Here is a 21,849-nt window from a genome sequence, read left to right on the forward strand (position 1 = left end):
TTGGTTGGTTGGTTGGTTGGTTGGTTGGTTGGTTGGTTGGTTGGTTGGTTGGTTGGTTGGTTGGTTGGTTTTTTGAGATGGAAGCAATACAGAGCATTAGCGATGTAGTGGGTTACATGTTGAACTACTAATAGATAGGTCAGCCGTTCGAAACCACCAGCAGCCATGCAGGAGAGGCTTTCCACTCTCATAGTGCTTTCCCGCCTTGGAAACCCACAGAGGCAGTTCTACTCTGTCCCATGGCATTGCTGTGAGTCGGAAGCAACGGGATGCAGTATTTGAACTTACGCCTCATAAGGAAAATCTGCTTACGTCGCCACGGTCTTCTTGGGCCTGCAATCATTGCTCTCATCTCCATCAGCTGGGGCTTCAAGCTTGACTGCCATTGCACCTCCCATAATAGCCAGCTGTGATTTCCACCTGTGTTAGTCCCGAATGACTAAAGAAACAAATTCAAAGGCACGCAGGTGTGTAAGAGAGAACTTTATATCAAAGACCAATCGTACATTAAGAAAACTTCCCAGTCCACATCAAGTCCACAGATCCGATCTTAGCCCCTATGTCTGTTACCAGTCTATAAATTCTTCTTCAGACTCACCGGCACATGTAATGATGCCGAATGCAGGAAGAAAGATCACAGGCCAGTGGGTGGAGAGTCTTGTGGACCCAGTGGCGGTGGAAGCATCTCAGCACTGGCATGGGTTTCCACATGGCTCCTCCAGCTCCAGGGCACCGGCTCTACCGGAGTGCCCGCATGTGGCTTGTCAACAGGAATGTCTCGCAGGAAGAGGAAGCAGAGAGAGAGTGTGTCTGGCTTCAAGTGAGTTATGTATCTCCTTTGCACCTCCAAAGTAGGTCACCCAGCTGCAACCTGATTGGCAGGCTAAACTCCACCCCTTCACTCTTAATAGTCTTACGTTGACACCAGATTGTGTAACTACCACACCTCCTAAAGCAGACCCCATAGTCAAGGATTCAGATGGTAGGCCGTTTATGTGCATAAACCACCTGGTGCTCTCTCCCAGGAAAGATCACCTTGGCAGTGCCTCTCCTCTCGTCTAGGGTCAGAAGGGATTGGAATCCGCTTGACAGCGTGCAGCAACAGTGTGGGGGGAGGGGGGAGCAGGTGGGTAGCGCTCATAGAACTCTCCCTCCATGCTGGAGATCACAGCTACCACATGTCTGTCAGCAGAGGGAGTGTGTGTGTGACTGCAGTGCCGGACAGATTTCAGCAGAGCTTCCAGACAAAGAGTGGCCAGGAAGGAAAACCTAGCAGTGTACTTCCGGGAAAAAAAACAGCCCATGAAAAGCGCCCTTGGGCACAGGTTCGCCGTGGGATGTTCAGTCCCACTCACCAGCAATTTATGTGGGAGGTGATCCCAGTGCACAGGGTCGAGACGGGGAGATGAGAAGGGCTGATTAAGATTCCCCAGTGGTGCTGTCAGGTGGATATTGGACTACTAGCCTTTGGGTTGATGGTTCAAACCCACCAGCCATTCCATGCCTGCTCCCATAAAGATTCATAAAGCGCCAGAAACCCTATGTAGGGTCCCTGTGCATTGGAATTGACTCTTTGGCAGGGACAAGCAACGGGGTCTCAGTCCTACTGAGAAATCTCAGAATTCTCACTGCAAAGCACAGAGAGATTACAGCATGCCTCCTCCGACACCAATGATGGGCGGTTGCCCCGACACAGGACGGACATTAACTTCTCACTCTGCCACGTTTCGGTGGATGCAGCCTAAGAAATCTCTCAGGCAGGGAAGAAAGTGACCTGTGTCCGAGGTGGGGGACTACCAGGGAGCTAGAAACAGCCCCCGACTGTTTCATGGGATATGGCCTGGGGCATGACCCGTGTCTGATATAATCACCTTCCATCAATATGCCAGCTCAATCCCTGATCCTCGGGCTCTCACTGAAGTACTTATGGACCCGGAGGTTCATGGGACACAGCACTTGCCTTATTGGAACCCAATTCTCCTCTGTGAGCCTGCTATCAGCCTTCCAGGAGGTGGTATCAGTTTACAGTGACAATCTCAAGGTGAAAATCCATTGTGAATCATTACCGTTACGCTTGGTGGGCACCATGGCCCGGTTTCTCTGGAGGACTTGCCTCAAGAAAGATGCTAGAGGGATTCTCACATGACTCCCTCTGAGAGATGAGACGTCACATATGCCTGTGACTAGGTGCCTGGAGCTCCCTACTTGATGCTCAAGTGGCTGGAGAGTAGTCTTCTGGTTTGAGTCTTGACTTTGAGCAAGGGGCCATGTCCTCTCCTGCCCACTAGAGGGCGACGGCGTTGCATCACAGACTTGGAAACCCTGCTGTGTCCCCGCTGAAAGCTTTTTCTTTGTTAACGGTTTATCTTGAATTTGGTCAAGTGTTGCAGTCCTTTGTAAGCTCCTGAACTTGACCTGTTTGATCGTGATTATCAACCACGGGATTAGTCTAACGTGACGGTGAATTCTTTTCCAGACCCGAATGATGCCAGAGGGCCAGAGTCTCGGGGCACCTCACCAGTAAAGCCCAGACTCTTTTATGGTTTGGGGTTTTGTACCCCAGTTTTCTCCCACTATATCCAAGCCATCTAAAGTGAGCCTTTCTTTCCCTTGTTGTTGGCAGTGGCCGCTGGACACCAGCTAGTTCTGGTCTCGGGTTGTGGAAACGGGTGTGTCCGCAGTTCACTGGTCCATTGGACTAATTGTTGCCATGAGTCTCTTGAGAGTCATCATTCCTTCCTCTGGAAAAGCAGAGACCAGTGGTTGCAATTTAGATGACGCCTCCTGAGTTTAAGCTTTATTTTTAATGGCACCGATTCAATCGATTTTAATCCTTCGGTGGCCATGTTAGATCTCTCTGGAGCTAGATCTATACCTCGGTCCTTGGCTCCGCGCGAGAAAGAATTCTCGCCGAAGCCTGGTTCGTGATCCAAGTGAGTGTTATGAGAATTAGAAGTTTCATGTTTACACGGCACCCATAGGACTCCTCCCGGCCTGCAGCCTGGCTGGAAGCTGCTCGGTGGCACGCAAGAGTGTCCCAAAGTCCCTCCAAAGCTCTCCAGAGCGCTGCCAAAGTTCCCAGAGTTCTGCTGCTAAAGTTCTTCCCCCGACTCCGGGCTTCTGCCTTTTCAAGGATTCCACGGGGAGGCGTGGTGGACAACCCCTGAGCCACCCCATTGGCTGAATTGAATTCACCTGGCCTAGGTGGGCCACTTCAGGTTCACGCCCACCCCTGCCTACCGGCGGGAACCCTAGGCATGTGCAGTGCACTCCTTTGTTCCCCTAGCTTGGCCCTCTGGGCACGGGTTAACAGATATTCCCAGCTCTAGCTAAGCTACCTGACAGCCATACATTGAAAATAGTCTCACTTCACCTTGACTTGATTTAGGTATACAGTATTTGTGTACAAAAACATTTCAATAATTGTAGATGACTCTGTTAGTGATCATTTGTCCATTAATTTCTTTATTATGTCTTACTTTGTGCCTTGTGTAAGAAGGCTTTTAAATATCTGAGATTATAAGAATATGTTCCTAGTTTTTCCCCAGTGCTTTATAGATTTGTATGCTACACTTAGCCCTTAATCTGTCTGTAGTTTTCTGGGTCATATAAGGTATAATTGGGTAATTTTTTTTTCAAAGTGGGCATTTATCCTCAAATAATTATTTACCAATTTATACTTTACCTGGTAGCCTTAAATGCGCTTTATTACCTCTTAACCTTCTATTTACATAACCTTTTAAAAAAGCTCTTTCTTTCATCCCATTGACCTAGTCACCTAAATCTTATAAAATCCTTCTTTAAAGCCAAAAAAAAAAAAAAAAATCCTTCTTTAAAGCCTGTTGTTGTGCAGTGAATTTCCACTCCTAGTGACCCAATAGGACAAAGCATAACGGCCCGTTGGGTTTCCAAGACAATAAAGCTTCACATAAACTGACCATCGCATCTTTCTCCCCCCCAGTGGCTGGTGGGTTTGAACCACTGACCTTCCTGTTAGCAGTCCAGAGCTGAACCACTGCACTCCCAGCATATTTTGATAGATTCTCCTCCTTTCACGGATGCTGTTTTGTTGGTGATAATGTTTCCGTAAAAGCTGCAGTAGCTCACACCCCGTGCAAGGCAGAAACCCGCCATAGAAGGGCCACTCAATTATTGTACTTTCCCACTAAAACGAGCAGTGGAGCAAATGGTAGGAAAACGTTTTTCATGCGACGGCCCCATCAAGTTCCACTTCTCACAGGATTCATTGTATTAAAGTCTTTTGGAGTTTTGTGTGTTTGTTTGTTTTTTCCAATTCTGTTGTGGTCAGGTGCCATCAACCCCAAGAAACCCGGTGCACAACAGAACGAAACGTCGCCCGGTCCTGCGCCATCCTCACAATTGTTCCTGTGCCTGAGCCCCTGTTGCAGCCACGGTGTCAGTCCATCTCGGTGAGGGCCTGCCTCCTTTGCAGCCCCTCTACTTGACCAAGCAGGATGTCCTTCTCCAGGGACTGGTCTCTCCTCACAACATCTCCAAAGTATTCCGATCCTATGCTTCTTTAAATGATTTTTAAGTCTGCTCTGCAAGTTGTCAAAAAAAAGTTTTAAAGGATTTGTTGTCATGGCGCCGAGTGTGGTATGTATGTATTCATTCGGGAACGGCGGGTGTATTTATGGATGTGCTGCTAGTCTCCACGTCATCAGTTTTCCTGTGCTCCTCAAAGCTCTGACACATTTCTGGTTAGGTAGTCTGGGCTAAGCATGCTGTACTTTTTGCTGATGTTGTGAGTGGGATCTTTTCGCTCTGCGACATGTTCTAATTGATTGTTGTTGGTGTATGGGGCACTATTGCTAGTGTCTGTATATTTTTAGCGGCCACCTTGGTTCTCTGATTAATTCTGGTAGCCTCTCCGTTGATTGCCTGGGCTGTTCCAGGAGGCTAAGCGCATTATCTTCAGTAATGACGGCTTTATTTTTCTTATCCATTCTCTGCACTTCCTTCTGCTCCTCGTCTTCTTACAGTGGCAACAACCTGACATTAAATTTGATGCGGTGGCATAGACAGTCTGCACTCACCTACTAACCTCAAGGTTGTTGGTTCAAACCCACGTAGCTGTGTGCCCAGGAAGAAAGACCTGGTGACCTGCTTCCATAAAGATTCCGGTCAAGGGCCGTCAAGGTGGAGCCGTTCTACTTTGTGGCATGGGGGTCACTGTCCGCCGAACCGACTCAACAGCACCGGGTTTGGTGTGGTGGTGTTTGGTTCGGCACTCTTTCCAATTTGTAATGTTATCTGCGGTGTCTTCTCCCTCTGTGGCAGTTACGTACTCTTTTGTCAATTCGAGACTTAGAGTGTGAATGCTGATGTTACTCTCCTCAAAGGCAGGTTCTAATCCTACAGCCAGGCTTTCAGTCCTGCAATCGTTGACTCTCTCCATCTCCCCTTTCCTTTCATACTCGTCACTTTGTGTGGATGCAGATCACCAATCCTTTCTGCACTTCCTCATGACACTGATGATCCCTATAACTCTCCTTGCAAAACCACCAGCCAGCATCCTGCCCTGATGTTCTGTAATCTGTAAACATGCTTGAAGCTTTGGGGGGTAACTTGTTTCTTTTGCTCCACAGCATTTTTCTACAGGCTCCCTGGTAACTTTGCCTGTTAAGTGGTTCTTGAATGAGACAATCCTCTTTTCATCCCTTTGTCTGCCTCTAGCTATCATAGGTTCCTCATTCCCATTCTGATCATGTCATATGCAAACTGAGAGGGGGCATGCCAATGGTAAACACATTCCATTGCTAACCCAAGGGTTGGAGGTTCAAATCCAGCCAGAAGGTGCCTTGGAAAAGAAGACCTGGTGATGTCCTTCCCAAAACTCAGCTACTGAAAACCCTATGGAGTGCAGTTCTACATGGACAGACATGAGGTCACCCTATGCCGGGATTGACCTGAGAGCTAGGGATTGGTTTACAATTGGAGCTACCACCACCACCACCACCACCACCTCCACCCCCGCTCCCAATATGCTCATGGCCTTGTTTTGTTTCTTTAATAGACGGCTAAGACCATCTGCAGGTTTAATGAGTGAGCAGTGAGTGAATGAACTCCACCACGCTCTCCTGGGGGGGATTCGGCCATTTCCAGGCCAGGGCTTTCTATGTCACAGCCACACACCTCAGGATGCAGTAGCCCCAACCCCAACCACCTCCTAGCTCACCCCTCTGTCCACCTACCTGTGGTTGGGAAGGGCCATACTCCAACTCAAACACCCACTACCGTCAATTCAATCCCAACACATAGCGTCCTGGAGGGCAAGGCAGAATTGCCCCCTGTGGCTGTCTGCCCACCTTTACAGGAGTAGAGTGTCTCATCTTTCTCCCCTGGAGCAGCTGGGGTTTGAACTGCTGACCTTGTGGTCAGAAGCACAGTGAGTAGCCCACTGGGCCCCCAGAGCACCTATGCCAAATTAGAGAGATACTGGCCCTAGCGTTTATCCTTGGATACTCTGAGGACTGGCCCTAGCATTTATCCTTGGATACTCTGAATCCTGAGCATAGCGTTTAACCTTTGGATACTCTGAATCCTGGGCATAGGGTTTATCCATGGATACTCTGAGGACTGGGCATAGTGCTTGTCCTTGGATATTCTGAGGACTGGGCATAGCGTTTATCCTTGGATACTCTGAGGACTGGCCATAGTGCTTGTCCTTGGATACTCTGAGGACTGGCCATAGTGCTTGTCCTTGGATACTTAGCATAGTGTTTATTCTTGGAGACTCTGAGGACTGGGCATAACGTTTGTCCTTCAACACTCTCAAAGGCCCCATCCCCGCAGTGAAACACTTAGCTGTTGCAGGTGATTTCTGTTAGCTTGGCAATTGTTTTGCTTCGTTGTGTGGTGTTCATTTCATCTTACATGTCTGGAGCGGGGTTTGAGTTTGAGAGACGATTGGGGGCAGATGGGGACAAGATTTATTCTGACCACTCAGGAGAGGAAAAATTAGACAGGTCTCTCAATACCTGTCTTTGTTTTTCGTTCCCACCCCATGGCCTGGTGGAGAGTGGAAGTTTCCCCATTCATTGACTACCAGCCAGCTGGCTTCCATTCATTTTCAGTTTTGCGACTGGAAACCTTAGAGCAGTTAGTTGTGTGAGAGATGGTTACCAGGTACCATTGAAAGGGAGAAACCTGCTGGCTAGTTTTCGGCTGTGTGCGCCTGCAGGACCACATTGCCACTCCAGCCCCTGCTCTGGGCATCACCTCCTGGACACCAGGGAGGACCTTCCTGCTGATTCTGACTCTCCACAGCATTAAGGACCCCATGCTGAATCCCCATCGCCATCTGCAGGACATTAGGTTAGACCCGACCCCAATCCAAAAAGCCCTGGTGGTGGAGTGGTTATGCATTGCTCTGCTAACCACAAGGTCAGCAGTTCAAAATCAACCACTACTTCTCAGGAGGAAATTAGGGCTTTCTGCCCTCAAAGGGTTACAGGCTGGGAAACTCACAGGGGCAGTTCTACCCTGTCCTGTGCTGTCGCTGTGAGTCAACCTGGACTCATGGCCGTGAATGTAATCCCAGTTATGTTAATGGTGGTGGAATGGTTTGGAAAAGGATGGTGACAATGATTGCGCCCCTTGAAGAATGGAATCAGGGTCATGAATTGTAGGTGTAGGAATTGTGGAGATGGCTGGCTTTTCTTAGGTATATTTTCACCACACACACTTCCCCGCCTCCACCCCCAACAGTTTTATTGGCATATAATTTGCATATCATACAACTGAATAGTTCAATCATACCGAGGGGAGTTGTACAATCACTACCACATCTATCTTAATGCACCCCCCCCATGGTTAAATTGCCTTCGATGTGAGTTGTGCAATCACGATCCGCTCCAGTGCTCCCGCCCCCTCCTGCCTCATTGTCCACTCCCCAAGTCCCTTTTCCCTCCCGATCGCCCACCCCGCCACCCCTGCATTCCCCATAACACCTTGTATCGGTGATTATCATTGTGCATCCACCCCTCCTGTGCTTCACAGCTGGGAAACCCAACAGAAAACAATGAAAGACACATCGCACTCAGGTGGTAAGGAGAAGACCATGTGATATAAAGACAAAACTACAAATAATGCGTGAGAGGGAGAAGATCCCCATCAACATACAAAAAGCGAGGGGAGAAATTTCTGTCGTGGAACAGCTAAGAGATACTTGCACCTAGAACAAAGTTCAGGTCATGTCTATAGGGAGGTCAACTGGCCAAGTGTGGTGTTTGAGCCAGCATAATCAAGATTACAATGATCTCTGCCTGATAGTAAGGTTGTTCGGGACTCTTGCCTTTGGCTAAAATAGATCTGCCAGGGGCTCGATCTGACTAGATACTCTGCAGATGGGGTTTGGGCTCCCACTGCCATCCACAGCCTTCCACAAACTGGGTGTTCATAATTCTAGCCCTGATACTTGCCTCATCATCATATTTGAATTTTTGTAATTGTCATCTTTGGATCACACATCTGGTCTGCTTCTTCCATGTGGACTTACTTGGCTCCTTGCTTAGATGGCTGCTTATCTGAATACAAGCCTTCAAGACCCCAGATACTATTTCAACTGATAGCCAGGCACCATCAGCTTTTTTTTTTTAACCATACTTTGCTGTAGCACCCTATCTTCAGTGATCATTTCATGAAGGTGAGTATTGAACCAGGCCATGATGTAAGAACTGGTTGTTCTTAAGTTGGAGCTAGGATCTAGTGTGAGCCCAGAACTCATTTCAGGATCTATGCTTTTTTTTTTTTTTTACTGTGACTTGGGAATTAATATATATGTCATATCATCCCATAGTTTTATCATGTCAAACATAATTATACAATGGCTTCCATAGTCAGTCTCCAAACATACTTTTCCTTCCTGGGCTTCTTGACATCATCTCCTTCTTATCTCCCCCACCCCATGAGCCAAGGATATCCAGGCTTGCCTCAGTCCCGGGCCCTGCAGATACTGTACTTCTGTCTCTTTGAAAATCTGTGGCCATCCTGCCACAAGCAAGTCCCTTAGCACCCTTATTTGTTTGTCTCCCCAACTGCATGCTCACTTCCTGTCTGTGCGTTAAAGTTCTCAGAGTATTCCACACCCTGTCATAATGCGGCTGCATATTTCATAGATGACAATCTAGTGCACACATAATTTTTTTATTAAAAGCTCTTTTTATTAGAGCTCTTATAGCAACCCCCACGTCAACTGTATCAAGCATATTTGTACATGTGTTGCCATAATTTTAAATGTTTACTTTCTATTTGAGCCTTTAGTATGAGCTCCTCTTTTCCCCTTCCCTCCCCGCTCCCACCTTCGTGACTCCTTATTAAATTATAAATTATCATTATTTATTTTCATATCTTACACCAACCACTGTCTCCCTTCCCCCATGGTGTCTGTTGTTTGACACACACCCCCCCCAAGTGGAACGTATGTGTTGATCATTGTGATCAGTTCCCCCTTCATCCCCTACTCTCTCCACCTTTCCCCTACTCTACTGGTACCACCACTCCCATTCCTGTTCCTGGATTCCATGTGTATCTTATCTGTACCTGTGCACATGCTCTGGTCTAGCCAGAACTGAAAGGCAGGACTGGGGTCATGATAGTGGGGGGTGAGGAATCCTTAAAGAACCAGAGGGATATTGTGTGTTTCATCGGTGCTATACTGCGCCCTGGTTGACTCATCCCTTCCCTGTGACCCTTCTGTGAGGGATGCCCATTGTGCTGACATAATTTTTGTCTACACTGGGAAAGCCAAACATTCATTTGGCTCACTCTACCGCAATGTTTGCTTTAGTGCCGGCAATGTCTCTGAGGGAGGCCTGCAAACTAACCAGTCAAGAGACATGTAGACCCCAGAGGTGCAAACAAATTCCGTTCAAAACGGTTTTGCAGATGAAAAGGAGACTTCCGACCTCTCACCCTTCTCCCTCCTCATCATCTTGACAGTATATGGAGAAACTTCCTGTGCAGTCTCCCCTGCAGGCGTCTTAGAACTGAGCAGGGCCCCCTGGATCCTTAAAGGCTTCCTCGGGAATGGGCTCCTGGTCTACCAGCCCTCTTCTCCCTTGAGTGTCTGCAGCAGAGGCCCAGGTGCTGAGCACCTGTGGACAACGCCTCTTTGTCGACTCAGTCAGGACACAGGAGCTTTCCCTCAGGCCGCACCTGGGTGCTTTCACTAGACGTGGCCTCCTCTCCCCAACCTCAGGACAGCGACTTCATTCCCACCTGGAGACCCTCTGAGAAGCTCACCTGCCAGCACCGTGAGCCATCGTACCCAGCCCTGCTACTGGGGGCCCTCTGTGCTACAGAGGCTTCTAGGAATCCCTGGGCCCCCCACCTGGGCCTCTGGGAGCCACTGCTCAGTGATGACTGGGCTCTGCTGTGGCTGTCCCCTAATCCTGGAGATGCACAGGGGCAGAGGGCACCGCAGCCCGGGCTTCTCCGGAATCATCATCGGGAAGCAATTCAAATCCAGTGTTCTCCTCTAAGTGGTAACGCCCTACCTACCTTCTCCCCATCCACCTTGGGATTGGCGCTTGGCACATGTCTTTGCACGTCTTCTCTCCAGGCGCCCTTTGTCCCCTCACCTTCTCGCCAGCCAGAGCGCTAAGTTTCCAAGTCTGCCTTCTCCTCTGGCGTAGGCCTTACGTAAGTCTGGCTTTTGAACGGGAAGCTTTCGTGTCTAGACCCGCCTGCCACCCTGTTGCCAGCAGCTGGTGAGATGCTCATGGGGTCCCGGAGTCTGCTTGGTTCTGGATCTGTTTTCTTCTCTGGGCTGAAACGCGTATGGGTCAGCCTAGGAAACCCAAGAGGCGAGGGGAGAAGACTGGTGGGCAAAACGGAAAGCATCGCTCGCTTGTTTCCAAAGTGCTGTTCCCGGGACCCGAGCAAAAGCCGGTGGGTGAGGAAGAGGGCTGGAGACAGTGCTCCATGGACAAGCGTTCTGGCAGGAGATAGCGTGAAGCACGTGATGCCCACATACACGGCTTGCTTACCGTCCGCCAGCATGCCCTAGAGAAATTCCATTCTGTGGTGGTGTTTGTGTTTTCAAGCCCCCTAAGTTTCTCAGTACGGTTCACTGACTTCCAAAACAAAGCTCACTGCCATCAAATTGATGCCAACTCATAGCAGCCCTAATTGGACAGGGCAGGACTGCCCCCGTGAGTCCCTGAGATTGTAGGAATCCCCATCTTTCTCCTGGGGAGCGGCGGGTGGTTTTGAGCTGCCGGCTTTGTAGATCACAGCCCACTGTGTAACCATTACACCACCTGGGCATATATAACAGCCTGATAGCCACCAGTGTTTGATGCATAAACATCATCGGTGGAAGAAAGATGTTGGACTTCCTTGCAACAAAACGAGAGGGTCCAGCTTCTTAACGCAAAATGTCGACTGGCCAACAGGATGACAATGCTGTATTTCCTTTTTTGCCGTGTGACATATGTCATTCACTGATTGATTCGCGAGTTTGGAAGATAGGATGCTGTCTTAGGCTGGTTTGACTAGAGAAACAAATCCAGTGACACTCATGTATGTGTAAGAGAGAGCTTTCTATCAAGGAGTAATTATGTATCAAGCAAGCATCCCAGCCCAGTCCAAATCAAGCCCATAAGCCCGAAACTAATCCAGAAGTCCTTCTTCAGACTCACGCAGCCACGTGCAATGATGCAGAATGCAGGAAGATCACAGGCCAGTGGGTGCAAAGTCTTGTGGATCCTATGGCGGTGGAAGCATCACAGGGCTCTGGCAGGTCTCAGAGTGGCTCACAGGCAGGAAGGTGAGGGCAGAGAGAGAGGGGGAGGCTCCCAGGACACTCCTTAGGAGAAGGCCACGCCCACAAGGAGTCAACATCAGGCTATGGCCCGATGGACAGGCTAGACTCCACCCCTACCCTGGTACGCATCAAGTTACATGAAGTTCTGTGACTGTCTCAGACACTGTCGTCTGAAGACGCTGAGGCTGAGATGGCACTTACACAATTAGCCCCGTTGCGAGAATCCCAAGGACTGCTCTTCTTCGGCATCCCTCCTCTGAGTCACCCTCTGATTGTTCTCTGTCCGTGTTCTTCTTGATGCCATTGTGTAAAGTTTTGAATTCTTGGCTCTTTTGTAATAAAAGCTCAAAAGAGACTCGAAATAGCAATGATGTGCTTCAGTCCTGAATCATCGTTCTAGGCAATGCCATCTTTCTTCTCTGTTCCTCAGTCTCTTGCCGTGTGATTGGGGATAGTTGACGTGTCTCGGTAAACTAATTCCCAGGCTGATGAAGTAGTGAAATGCTTCAAGAGACAGAAAAGGCTAAGATCGCAAAGACTCCATCGTGTATCTCTGACTTATAAAAAGAATCCAATGAGCCCGTGGGTATTGAGAGATAGAGTGACTTCCAGGCTGTGTTTTAAAATAAGCAAACATTCTCTGGGTTCTTTGGGAGACTCGGAAGAAAACGTTGAAACCATGAAATCTCAAGCCTCACCAAGAGGCCAACACAAAAAGAAAACAAAACACCTAGAATTGGTTTGAGTGGACCCGCATGCACGGAGGCGTTCCTTTTTAAAATGCAATACACTCTGTCCAGTTTAAGGCCGAGAATATAGGAAGGGGTCCTAATCGCTGTGTCTTCCTGGAGCTCCCTGGGCTGCTCAGAGAGGAAACCTTTGGGCACCATCTCTGAATGATAGTAGGACCAGTCTGTAATTCCTAAGTTGGGACTGTCGTTGTGAAAGGAATGCCATGCACCCACCCTGACACGAGGACCTCGCACCATCTCAAAAACTGTGCGCTCTGCCGGGAATATTGCTCCTGCCACACGCCCTTTGGGCTTGGTAATGATTACTCAGTGAATCTCAGTTCAAGTGTCATTTCCACAGGGGGGCCTCCCCAACCTGAGACTCTTTTGATCCAAGGGCCCTTTTCAGAGCTGACTGAGGCCCCTGGCTTTCCCTGCTCCCCACTTCCCACCATGAGAGTTCATAGAGCTCTGATTGAGTGAATGATGGGGGGTGGTGTCCACTACTAAATCCTAGGAGCCTCCTGGACAGGGACTGGCCAGGTTTGCTCAGCGTGGCATTGCCCACACCAGCACAGGGCTGCCCCTGGAGAGCACTTACTAAACATCTTGTAAATGGAAATCCTGATGGGATCCAAACCCTTTTCTGAGTACAGGTGCGCCCCTGTCTGCTTATCTAGCAGAGTGCTAAGATGCACACACGTGACAAAGGAGAAATGACAAGGAAGGAAAGCCTGGTGATGCCTCCTTGTAGGCATGGCCTCATGAGGATTCTGGGAACGTCCTCCGTCTGCCTGAGTCTTCCTGCTGACAAGCCACCCAAGAGTTCTCTCTCTCTCTGTTTCACCTTCCTGTTCAAGCGCTGCGTGGAGACCCACGCCAGCCTTGGATCCACAAGACTTTCCATCCACTGGCCTGTGCTCTTCCTGCATCCGGCAACATTGCGTGTGCTGTGTGAGTCTGAAGAGGAATGTATGCACTAGTGTCGGACCCATGGGCTAATAGCAGACGTACGGACTTGATCTGGACTGGGCTGGGACATTTTCTCAATATACAATTGCTCTTTGATAGCAAGCTCTTTCTTCTCCGCCCGGGTGTGTTCCTTGAGTCAGCCGGGTCGAACACAGGTCCTCCCGACTCATGCTTCTGACTTTCCCGTAGGTGTTGGGTGATTCATCGGAGACTGACATCAGCAATGAGGCGCAGCACGCCAGGAGCCGCACAAGCAGCTCGGAGGAGAAACTGAGACACAGGTGGTCTGAGTTTGCCATGAAAATGAGTGAGAAGGAGACTTCTTCCGGGGAGGACCAGGAGTCCGAGCCCAAGATAGAAGCTGAGAACCACAAGGAATGTATGACCTCTCAAGACAACACCCAGAGCCTCCAGGACGAGCTGAAGAAGGTAAGGGCTGTGGGGCCACCCTCGTCCCTCACTGTGCTGCCGCTGAGCTGGTGGGGAGAGGCTCTGGCTTTGTGCACAGATGTGCAGGACCCCAGGGTCTGTCGCTAACGTACTCGCCCATGAGAATCCTTCTGGATCAGTGCTGCGTGGTACAATGGGGAGAGCAGCACCGGTGGGTGGTCCTAGGGACATCATCCAGGGCCCCTCGTCATCTTCTAAGACCCTTCATCAAGACAGCCCTTCCTTGAGTCTATAACCAGGGCCCCTGTTTTCTCTGCCTGGTCAAAGCACTGCTGTCTCCCCATGCACGCTCTCCTTGGGGATTTCAGTCTCCCTCATCGCACCAATGACCACGCGCCATTCCATAGGATGGAGTCTTTGTGTTAAAAAGTGGCCTTCTGGGTCATTTATTTTCAGCATTTTCAAACTCTTTGGTTAGTCTTAGCCCCACAATCCTTCCCCGAATTAGACCCTGTGGAATCCCCAGGTGACCAAGAGATGAAAGTGTCGCCACGCTTCAAAAAGTCTTCAGAGCCCCCTCTCCGTCATCCCCTGCATTTGAAAAGACACCGTTTTGTTTGAAACCAGCATAAGCTAGACCTAGCCCCTCAGGTCTGGGCTGTAGGCATTCCACCCACCCACATCAGTGTCCTGCCCACTGGGTTTCCTCTCTTGGTAGCACCTTTGTGCCAGACATGGCTGCTTTAAAGGCGTGATACCCCTGTCTGCCTGCTCTGGAGGGGGGAGAAACGCGTGTTTGCTGAGGGCCACCTGTGTGCCCAATGCCTCGCATATGTTGGCTGATTCAGTGATGCTCCTTTGGAAGGGACCAGGTGGAGGTGTTACTGTACTGACCCAAAGCCCACGCTGAGGACATCTCGGGGCTCTGGTTGGAGCACCAGCTTGGCCGGCCACATGCTCCTTCCCGGCTACATGCTTCCCTGTCTCCCCCGCATCTCAGATGAGCTTCTGTCTGGTAACATCCGGAGCTCTTGGCACGTGTGATGCTCTCAGGGCTGACGATGCCGTTTCATCTTCGGAGGGTGGGTTCTGGGAGCGAAATATCTCCCAGGTGCACTGACTCAGAACCTGTGCTCTGTAAGCTAAGGCGTTGCAGGTGGCCCACACTCGTGGGCAAAGGAGCCCTTTGTCTGCAAAACAGCAAAGGTGGCACTGTGTGGGGAGTCGGGCCAACTGGGTAATGACCACCAGTGGTCAAGAGCAGCCCCCAGAGGGAAGTCCCATCCCGTCCAGCCCCATGGCTGGACCCTTGAGCTCTCCAGTGCACTGGAATCAGCCTTTCACCTAATCCTGGGTCCTCCCTGACCACTGAGTCCTCCCCATGAACCTGCTGGGCCCTCTGATAAGCCTGTGGATTGGAAAACTGAGCTTGTGCCCCCTCCCCCTTGGCCATGGCTTCACCAGCAGTAAAAGGCTTTGGTCCTCTGGGCTACCTGATTGGGTACCACATCATAGTCCATTGTCTACTGCAGCTGAGGGCCAGATGGCCGCTGAAGACTATCACACTGTGTCTCTACACTGGCCCAGTGTCTGGCTGCCGTGGCTGCCCAGTCGTCCAGGGTTTTAGACACTTGCCCGTGCCAGCGGCGGCAACCCCCGGCCATGATGGGTCAGCACCCAGAACCCCGCCTCCCAGAGATGCAGCACCAACCTCACCATGTGTTCCCCACACCCTGTGAGCAGAGAAAGGAAAGGGCAGACCCCGGGGCCTGAACAAGCGCCCAGGCTGCGCCCCGCCCTTACTGAGCATGAGATGACAAGAGTCGCTGTTTCTCGAACCCTCGGAGCTAGATCTAGCCTAAGCCCTGCCAACCATGAGTCTATGAGTGAAATGTTCAAGTAGACATCGCCCTTGACACGCAAAACTTCTTTTAGGAAACAAAAGAACAAAAGCAATATCTTATTAGCTCTGTGGGGCATGGAAAGGGGCCCTGGTCTTGCTGTGGGTTCAGCATTGGTCTGCTGGCTGCCGGTGGGCAGTTCAAACCCCCCAGCCCCCTGAGGAGAAAGGTGAAACTGTCTACTCTCTGTGGAACGTTACAGTCTCAGAACCCCTACATAGGGCCACCATGAATTAGAATTGACTCGATCGCAGCGGGTTTGATTTGCGGCATGCGACTGTGGACCACCCTGGTTATAGTCACAAAGAGATACGGGTTACTGTACTGAACACTTTTGAGGGATGGTGTCCAGAGAAGCATCAAGGCCAGACTGAGTCGGGAACCTGACCAGGCAAACCACAAATCTGTGAAGTTGGTTGGGTCTGACCCATTGCCACTACCTGGATCACGTCCGTGACCTGCCCACTGTGCACCCTACTAACTGATCTCCCGGCCCCCCCACCCCAGGCCCTTCTTGGCACCTCCAGTATTCCCCCTCCCCGCACCGCCCTCCGGCAGCCCCAGATGTGCTAGAGGTCCTGTACTTGTGTGTAGTTCTCTCATCGGTGCCCAGGGCCCAGCCAGGTCTTCATTGTGGTTGCGAATAAGCACGCCTTGGCCTGCGCTGTAAAATGGGGAGGATCACACCCCGTGATAGAGTTGTCGGGACTACACTGTGTGGCATGGAGTGTAGCACATTGCACGGGCGGTGCAATTGCATCCCACCCTCGGAGAGTCTCCAGAAAGACCAACTCCTCATGCTCCCCACTCGGCACTTGCAGCGTCAGCCTGGGGTCCCGAGCCCCACTTGGTGCTTCTCAGTGCCGAGTGGGGTAGTAGTGGGACAAAGGCCACATCAGAGCCCCCGGGCTCACATCTTCAGGATCACAGGAGCTGTGTGATGACGTACCTGTGATTCAACGTCATTTGTTTCCTCAGCACACACAGAACTGTGGAATAGTCCTTAGAGGCGGCAAGATAGCACCTACACGGAACCTGAAACACAACCATGCAGTTTGCAAACACACACACACCACACGTGAAGCGTGTGTCTCAGCTAATGTCACTATTCCATAAGTTGCCCTTGTTCTCCCTTCTGCCTTAGCAGTGCCAGCTGACCAGAAGTCCAATTGCCCGAAGGCTCCGAGGTTATCTTTCAGTGCCAGAGATAGGCTATCACAGCGGTTCTCAACGTGTGGGTCGTGACCCCTTTGGGGGTCAAATGACCCTTTCACAGGGGTCACCTAAGACCATCAGAAAGCACATTATCATTTACATGACGACTCATCACAGTAGCAAAATGACAGTGATGAAGTAGCAATGAAATAATTTGATAGTTGGGGGATCACCACAACATAAGGAACTGTATTAAAGGGTCGCGGCATTAGGAAGGTTGAGCACCACTGGGCTAGAAGGACCAGGGGATGACGCTTGTCGGGAATAGACCTCACTGAGTGATGGGAAGCGTCTATATATCTTCCGGATGCTTTGCCCTGGGGAGGGAGAAGGCTGAGCCTTAAGCTACACACCGACCTTCCCCTGACCCCCCTGGAGTTCCCCACTAGGATGTGGCACCCACAGTGATAACCTGGGTTGTTCGGTGAGCCAGTCTCCGTGGCTTCTGTCCCTCCTTGATCTCATTTCCCCACCCCTCTTCACTATTTGCCGGAATTGCCTTCTGTCTTCGTTGTCTGGTGCCGCTGTAACAGGGATGCCGCTCGTGGGTGGCTTTTAACAAACAGAAAGTTGCCCGCTCGTTGTTTGGGAAACCAGCAGGGCAAGCTCAGGGCGCAGGCTCTAGAGAAACTCTGTGAGCCCTGCGTGAAGGTGCTTGCCTTCTTTCAACTCCTGTGGGCTCAGAGTTGCTCGGACACTTCCCAGGCATCTGAAAGGGTCTCAGTGCAGAGACCCCACATCCCAAAAGTGCACCCTACTCCTGGACCTTCTGTCTTGGTAGGAGTTAGGGGCCTCCCCGCTGCTTGCTTCTCGTTCACTTGGTCTCTTCTAAGATTAAAGGTAAAGAGCCCCAGTAGTGAAGTGGTTACGTAATGGGCAGCTGTTCAAACCCACCAGCCGCTGGGTTGGAGAAAATGAGGCTTTCTACTCCGGTGAAGACTGACAGTCTCAGCAACCCAAAGGGGTTAGTTCCACCCTGTCTCACGGGTTTGCTGTGAGTCAAATCATCTCAAAGACAGGGCGTTTGGAGTTTTGAGGTGAAGATCAATGTTGATGGCCAGATGTTCTCGGGGAACCTCCCCTTACTCCAGACCAGGGCTGTGACCTGAGTCAGGGTGCTTCATCCCACCGTATGCCCCCTCACAACTGACTGACTGGTCACTTCAGGAGGACTGTGACATTACTCCAAACGGCCAAATCACATCATTATGTAACTGCCAAGCCACCGAGAATCATGGCTCAGCCGAGTGGACACACAGTCAATCCACGATCCCGCCCAAATGAATTCCCTACCCCCTTGAGATTTCCCTGCACTTCTGGGATAAATCAAACTAAGACGGTACCCCCCTCAAAAAAGGTGTAAATGTACGTGGAGTCCCCAATTCACAGACACTCCAGTGTGGTGCGTAAGCACTGAGGAAATCCAAGTGCCAGTGGTCTGCTCTTGCCCTTACGTGGCCGAGAGGACAGCTTGTTAATACTGAGCGTTTTATGAGGACGTTGTGTGGCCTGCCCACCTCCACCGATGCCCCTGCTCTCCGGCTGCACAAGCAGAGGAATGCTTGCACCCCCATCTATGCAATAACTGCAGAATGAACGTCTCCTCTGGGAACTGGAGTTTCCAAATCTGCCCAGAAATAGAGTTACCATTTGAGAAAAACCAGGTTCAGGGTGGGTTTTCTTTAGTGGGTATCAACTTTTTCTGTGGACCAACTCGTCCGTACATTTGGCATCAATGCCTCCCTCTGGCTGGGTACTGCAGGCTCAATGCTGATTCGGGGCGCATAGCCGCTGCCGTCGGAATTTCATCTGCTGACATACAAGCTGGGAGACTTTGGGGTCAGCCCCCAAACCTCTTGGGAACTGGGTTTCCAAAGGCCCTGTTCCTTCTGTAAGTAACAGTTTGGTTCCCAGGACACCTCAGTGGTCAGCCTTCCCAACCAACCGTGTGGTCCAGAGAGCGACCATTGGCTCTGGTCCAGAACCAGAGAGCGAACATTGGCTCCACTACATCCTCTGGGCAGGGCATTGTGCCCGCCCTTCTGGAAGAAGTTCCTGGCTGCAGTGGCTCTTAGACTTATTTTTGCCTACAGGAATGCAAAGAACTACAAGGGAGAAGACCACATTCCAGTTTTGTCTCCTGGCATCAGTATTATTTATACCATTATAGCCTTGCTTCCATGGCAAAACAACAACAACCAAACACTGATGGTTCGGTACTTGTTAACTGCTAACCCACTAGCCAGTCTGTGGAAGAAATCCCGGGGACTCTGGTTCCTACATGTGAGTCAACTTTGTCCATCTCATGCCCTGGAAATATTTTTATTTGGAACGCATTATTATCATTATAACAAGTAACAGGACACTCTGCTTCGTTTGTGCAAGGGAGTCCCAGATGGGCAGACACCTCCATTACATGACTGCTGTGTGCCATCAAGTCAGTGCAGCATCCTAGCGACCTTCTATGACAGAGTAGAAATGGCCTACCACCGGGTTTTTCTCCTGGGCTGGGGCGGTTTGAGCTGCTGACCTTTCAAAGACCAGCCAATGGTACAATGAGCTATTATACCCTCAGTTCTTCTTTCACCCTCTTAGAGCTTCTCACATTAAATCTCTTTCATCCAGGTAGTGAGACTTGGCTAAGTTAATAAGTACCTTTCTCCCCAAACAAGAGAGCGATGTGTACATCTAGTGACGTCTCCCTGTTCATGAAAGCCATGCCCCCATGGAGGTGTAATATTGGTCAGTGGGCCTGGTGACGGTTGACTGTGAAGACCCAGAGCCTTGGATTTCTATCATCTCATGTGCTTGTGAAACTTTGGAGTGGGAGAAGGGGTTAACCTCACGATCCAAACAAAACTAAACTCACTGCCCTTAGGCAACACAAAATCCTAGTTGTCCGACAGGACAGGGTAAAACGTCCCCCTGGAGTTTCCAAGACTAACTCTTGTCAGGCATGGAAAGCCACGGCTTTCTCCAGAGGAGCACTGGGTGGTCCTGTACAGCTGACCTTGCAGTTAGCAGCCCAGGGCAGAACCACTACACCACCAGGCTCCTATGACTTTGTGATACCACAGACAGTCCCATGTTCTTGACCATGCGCCCCACCCCCCACACCAGAATGCCCGTTCACATGAGCATACCTTTGCTTTCTGGTAGAGTGTGTGTGCTCATTTTCCCTTGGCATGAGGGTGAAAGGAGCATTGGATACAGACGTGTGTGTCCCAAACTATCCGGATCTCAGCAGGCCTGCATCCATTTAGGAATTAACCTCTCTTTTCTAACTTTCTATTTAACTACTGCCCCAGGAAAACCGAGATGCTGTAGCTGCCCACCTAGAGCTGCAGCTCTTGTCCACAGTGCTTGACCAGGTGAGGAGGTGCCATTTCTCGCATGTTGTCACTGGCGTTATTCACCCCCACAACACGTGTGCACGGAAGGAAGGGCCGGCCTGGGTGGGAACACAAGCGCTCCCCCTGCTCTCCTGAACTCCTGGGGCTTTCAGCAGACACCTTCCTCTTGAGACAAAAAACAAAAATGAGCCAAGTGCTAGGGAAAGACCTCCCTGGATCCCAACAACGAGATTCCTTGAAGCCTTTGGTGCAACACAGGTGTTATCTGGAAGGAAAGCAGATGCCTTAACCACAGCGGTAAAAGGAGACATCGGACAGACATGGTTTGATGAGAGAACGGTGAGGTTTCTCTGGAAGGTTGTGAGTAGAAACATCTAGAAAACAAGGAGCTGGCTTAGAGCTGCCTCTGGCAGTACAGAAGCCCCAAAGGAAGATTCCCTGGGCAAAGGGGATGCTGCGCAGTAGCAGGCAAGAGGAAGAAGAGAAGATAACATGTATTTGAAACTCTGTAAAGCAAATAAGATTTAGCCCTTTCTGGGCAGAGATGATACAAATACAAAGAAACAAAAGATAGATGCCTATACATGCATGTACATTTGTACCTACATATGCCAAGATATATATTGAGCAAACTCACAAACACAAATGCCACAATCCAAAACACATACTAGCAAAACTGAATTTTGCAGCATGAAGGAAATCCCATGCCATCGGTAACAGCAGGAGACTTAAGGCCTCAGACAAGGGACCAGTTTGAGCATCTTCTAAGTTTTTCAGCATTATATTTTACAAGCATGTGATCATCTCACCTGATGCCAAAAGGATCTTTGGCAGCATTTCAACACTTTCTCCCTTCAAAAGGAAATCAACGTCTCTGTGGACATAAAGTAGAGCGAGAACTCTGTGGCGTAAAGAAGCATCTGTCTCAAAGCACCGCGGTGAGCACCTTCAGAACCCTTTCTTCCTGGCGGAGAACGTCTTGAGAGTCACAAACATACGGACATCATGATGTTTGACTATCGAGGGAAGAAAGACATGACAAAGACTGGTGAATTTGGAAGAGCTTTTACATAAATATGCGCTCTGCTACTCAAAACAGTGTCCACATACTCTTTAAAAATAATAACTATGGGGCCTGAAGACGTAATTGTGTCTATAAATTATTGGAGTGATTTGTAATGGTTTCAAAATTGTTATGCGGCTGTTCGTTACCGAAGTAAATGAGCAAAACAGATGCTAAAAAGCTGGTAAAACAAGAACAGGCGAAACTGGCAATGGCCAGACACTTTCTCCTTAGCAAGAAGCTTCTGTTACTAGTCCTAATGAAATTGATCAAGGCTTCATGATGCTAATTCCTCCTCTACTGTTAAACCAGTTTTGATCACTAAAGAAGTAGAACGTATTCACATTCATTGTATTCATTTGAACCCTTGGCCTAAATCTCACCGCCAAATTACTCCCCCTTCCTGCAGGGGTGAGAAATAAGCACCACAAAG

General features: G+C 50.0%; 1 protein-coding gene across 1 annotated transcript in view; it reads left to right on the top strand.

Annotated features, from left to right (window-relative positions):
* Window positions 1-21,849, top strand: part of LOC101648271 (myosin VIIA and Rab interacting protein) — a 349,534-nt gene that overhangs the window by 280,458 nt on the left and 47,227 nt on the right. Inside the window, exon 11 of the mRNA XM_004708673.2 lies at window positions 13,684-13,923. Coding sequence (XP_004708730.1) covers window positions 13,684-13,923 — 240 coding nt within the window. The remainder of the gene's footprint in view (window positions 1-13,683; window positions 13,924-21,849) is intronic.

Source organism: Echinops telfairi, unplaced genomic scaffold, assembly GCF_000313985.2.
Source record: "Echinops telfairi isolate 266 unplaced genomic scaffold, ASM31398v2 ScPeMD7_4225;HRSCAF=4972, whole genome shotgun sequence".
Taxonomy (NCBI): Eukaryota; Metazoa; Chordata; class Mammalia; order Afrosoricida; family Tenrecidae; genus Echinops; species Echinops telfairi.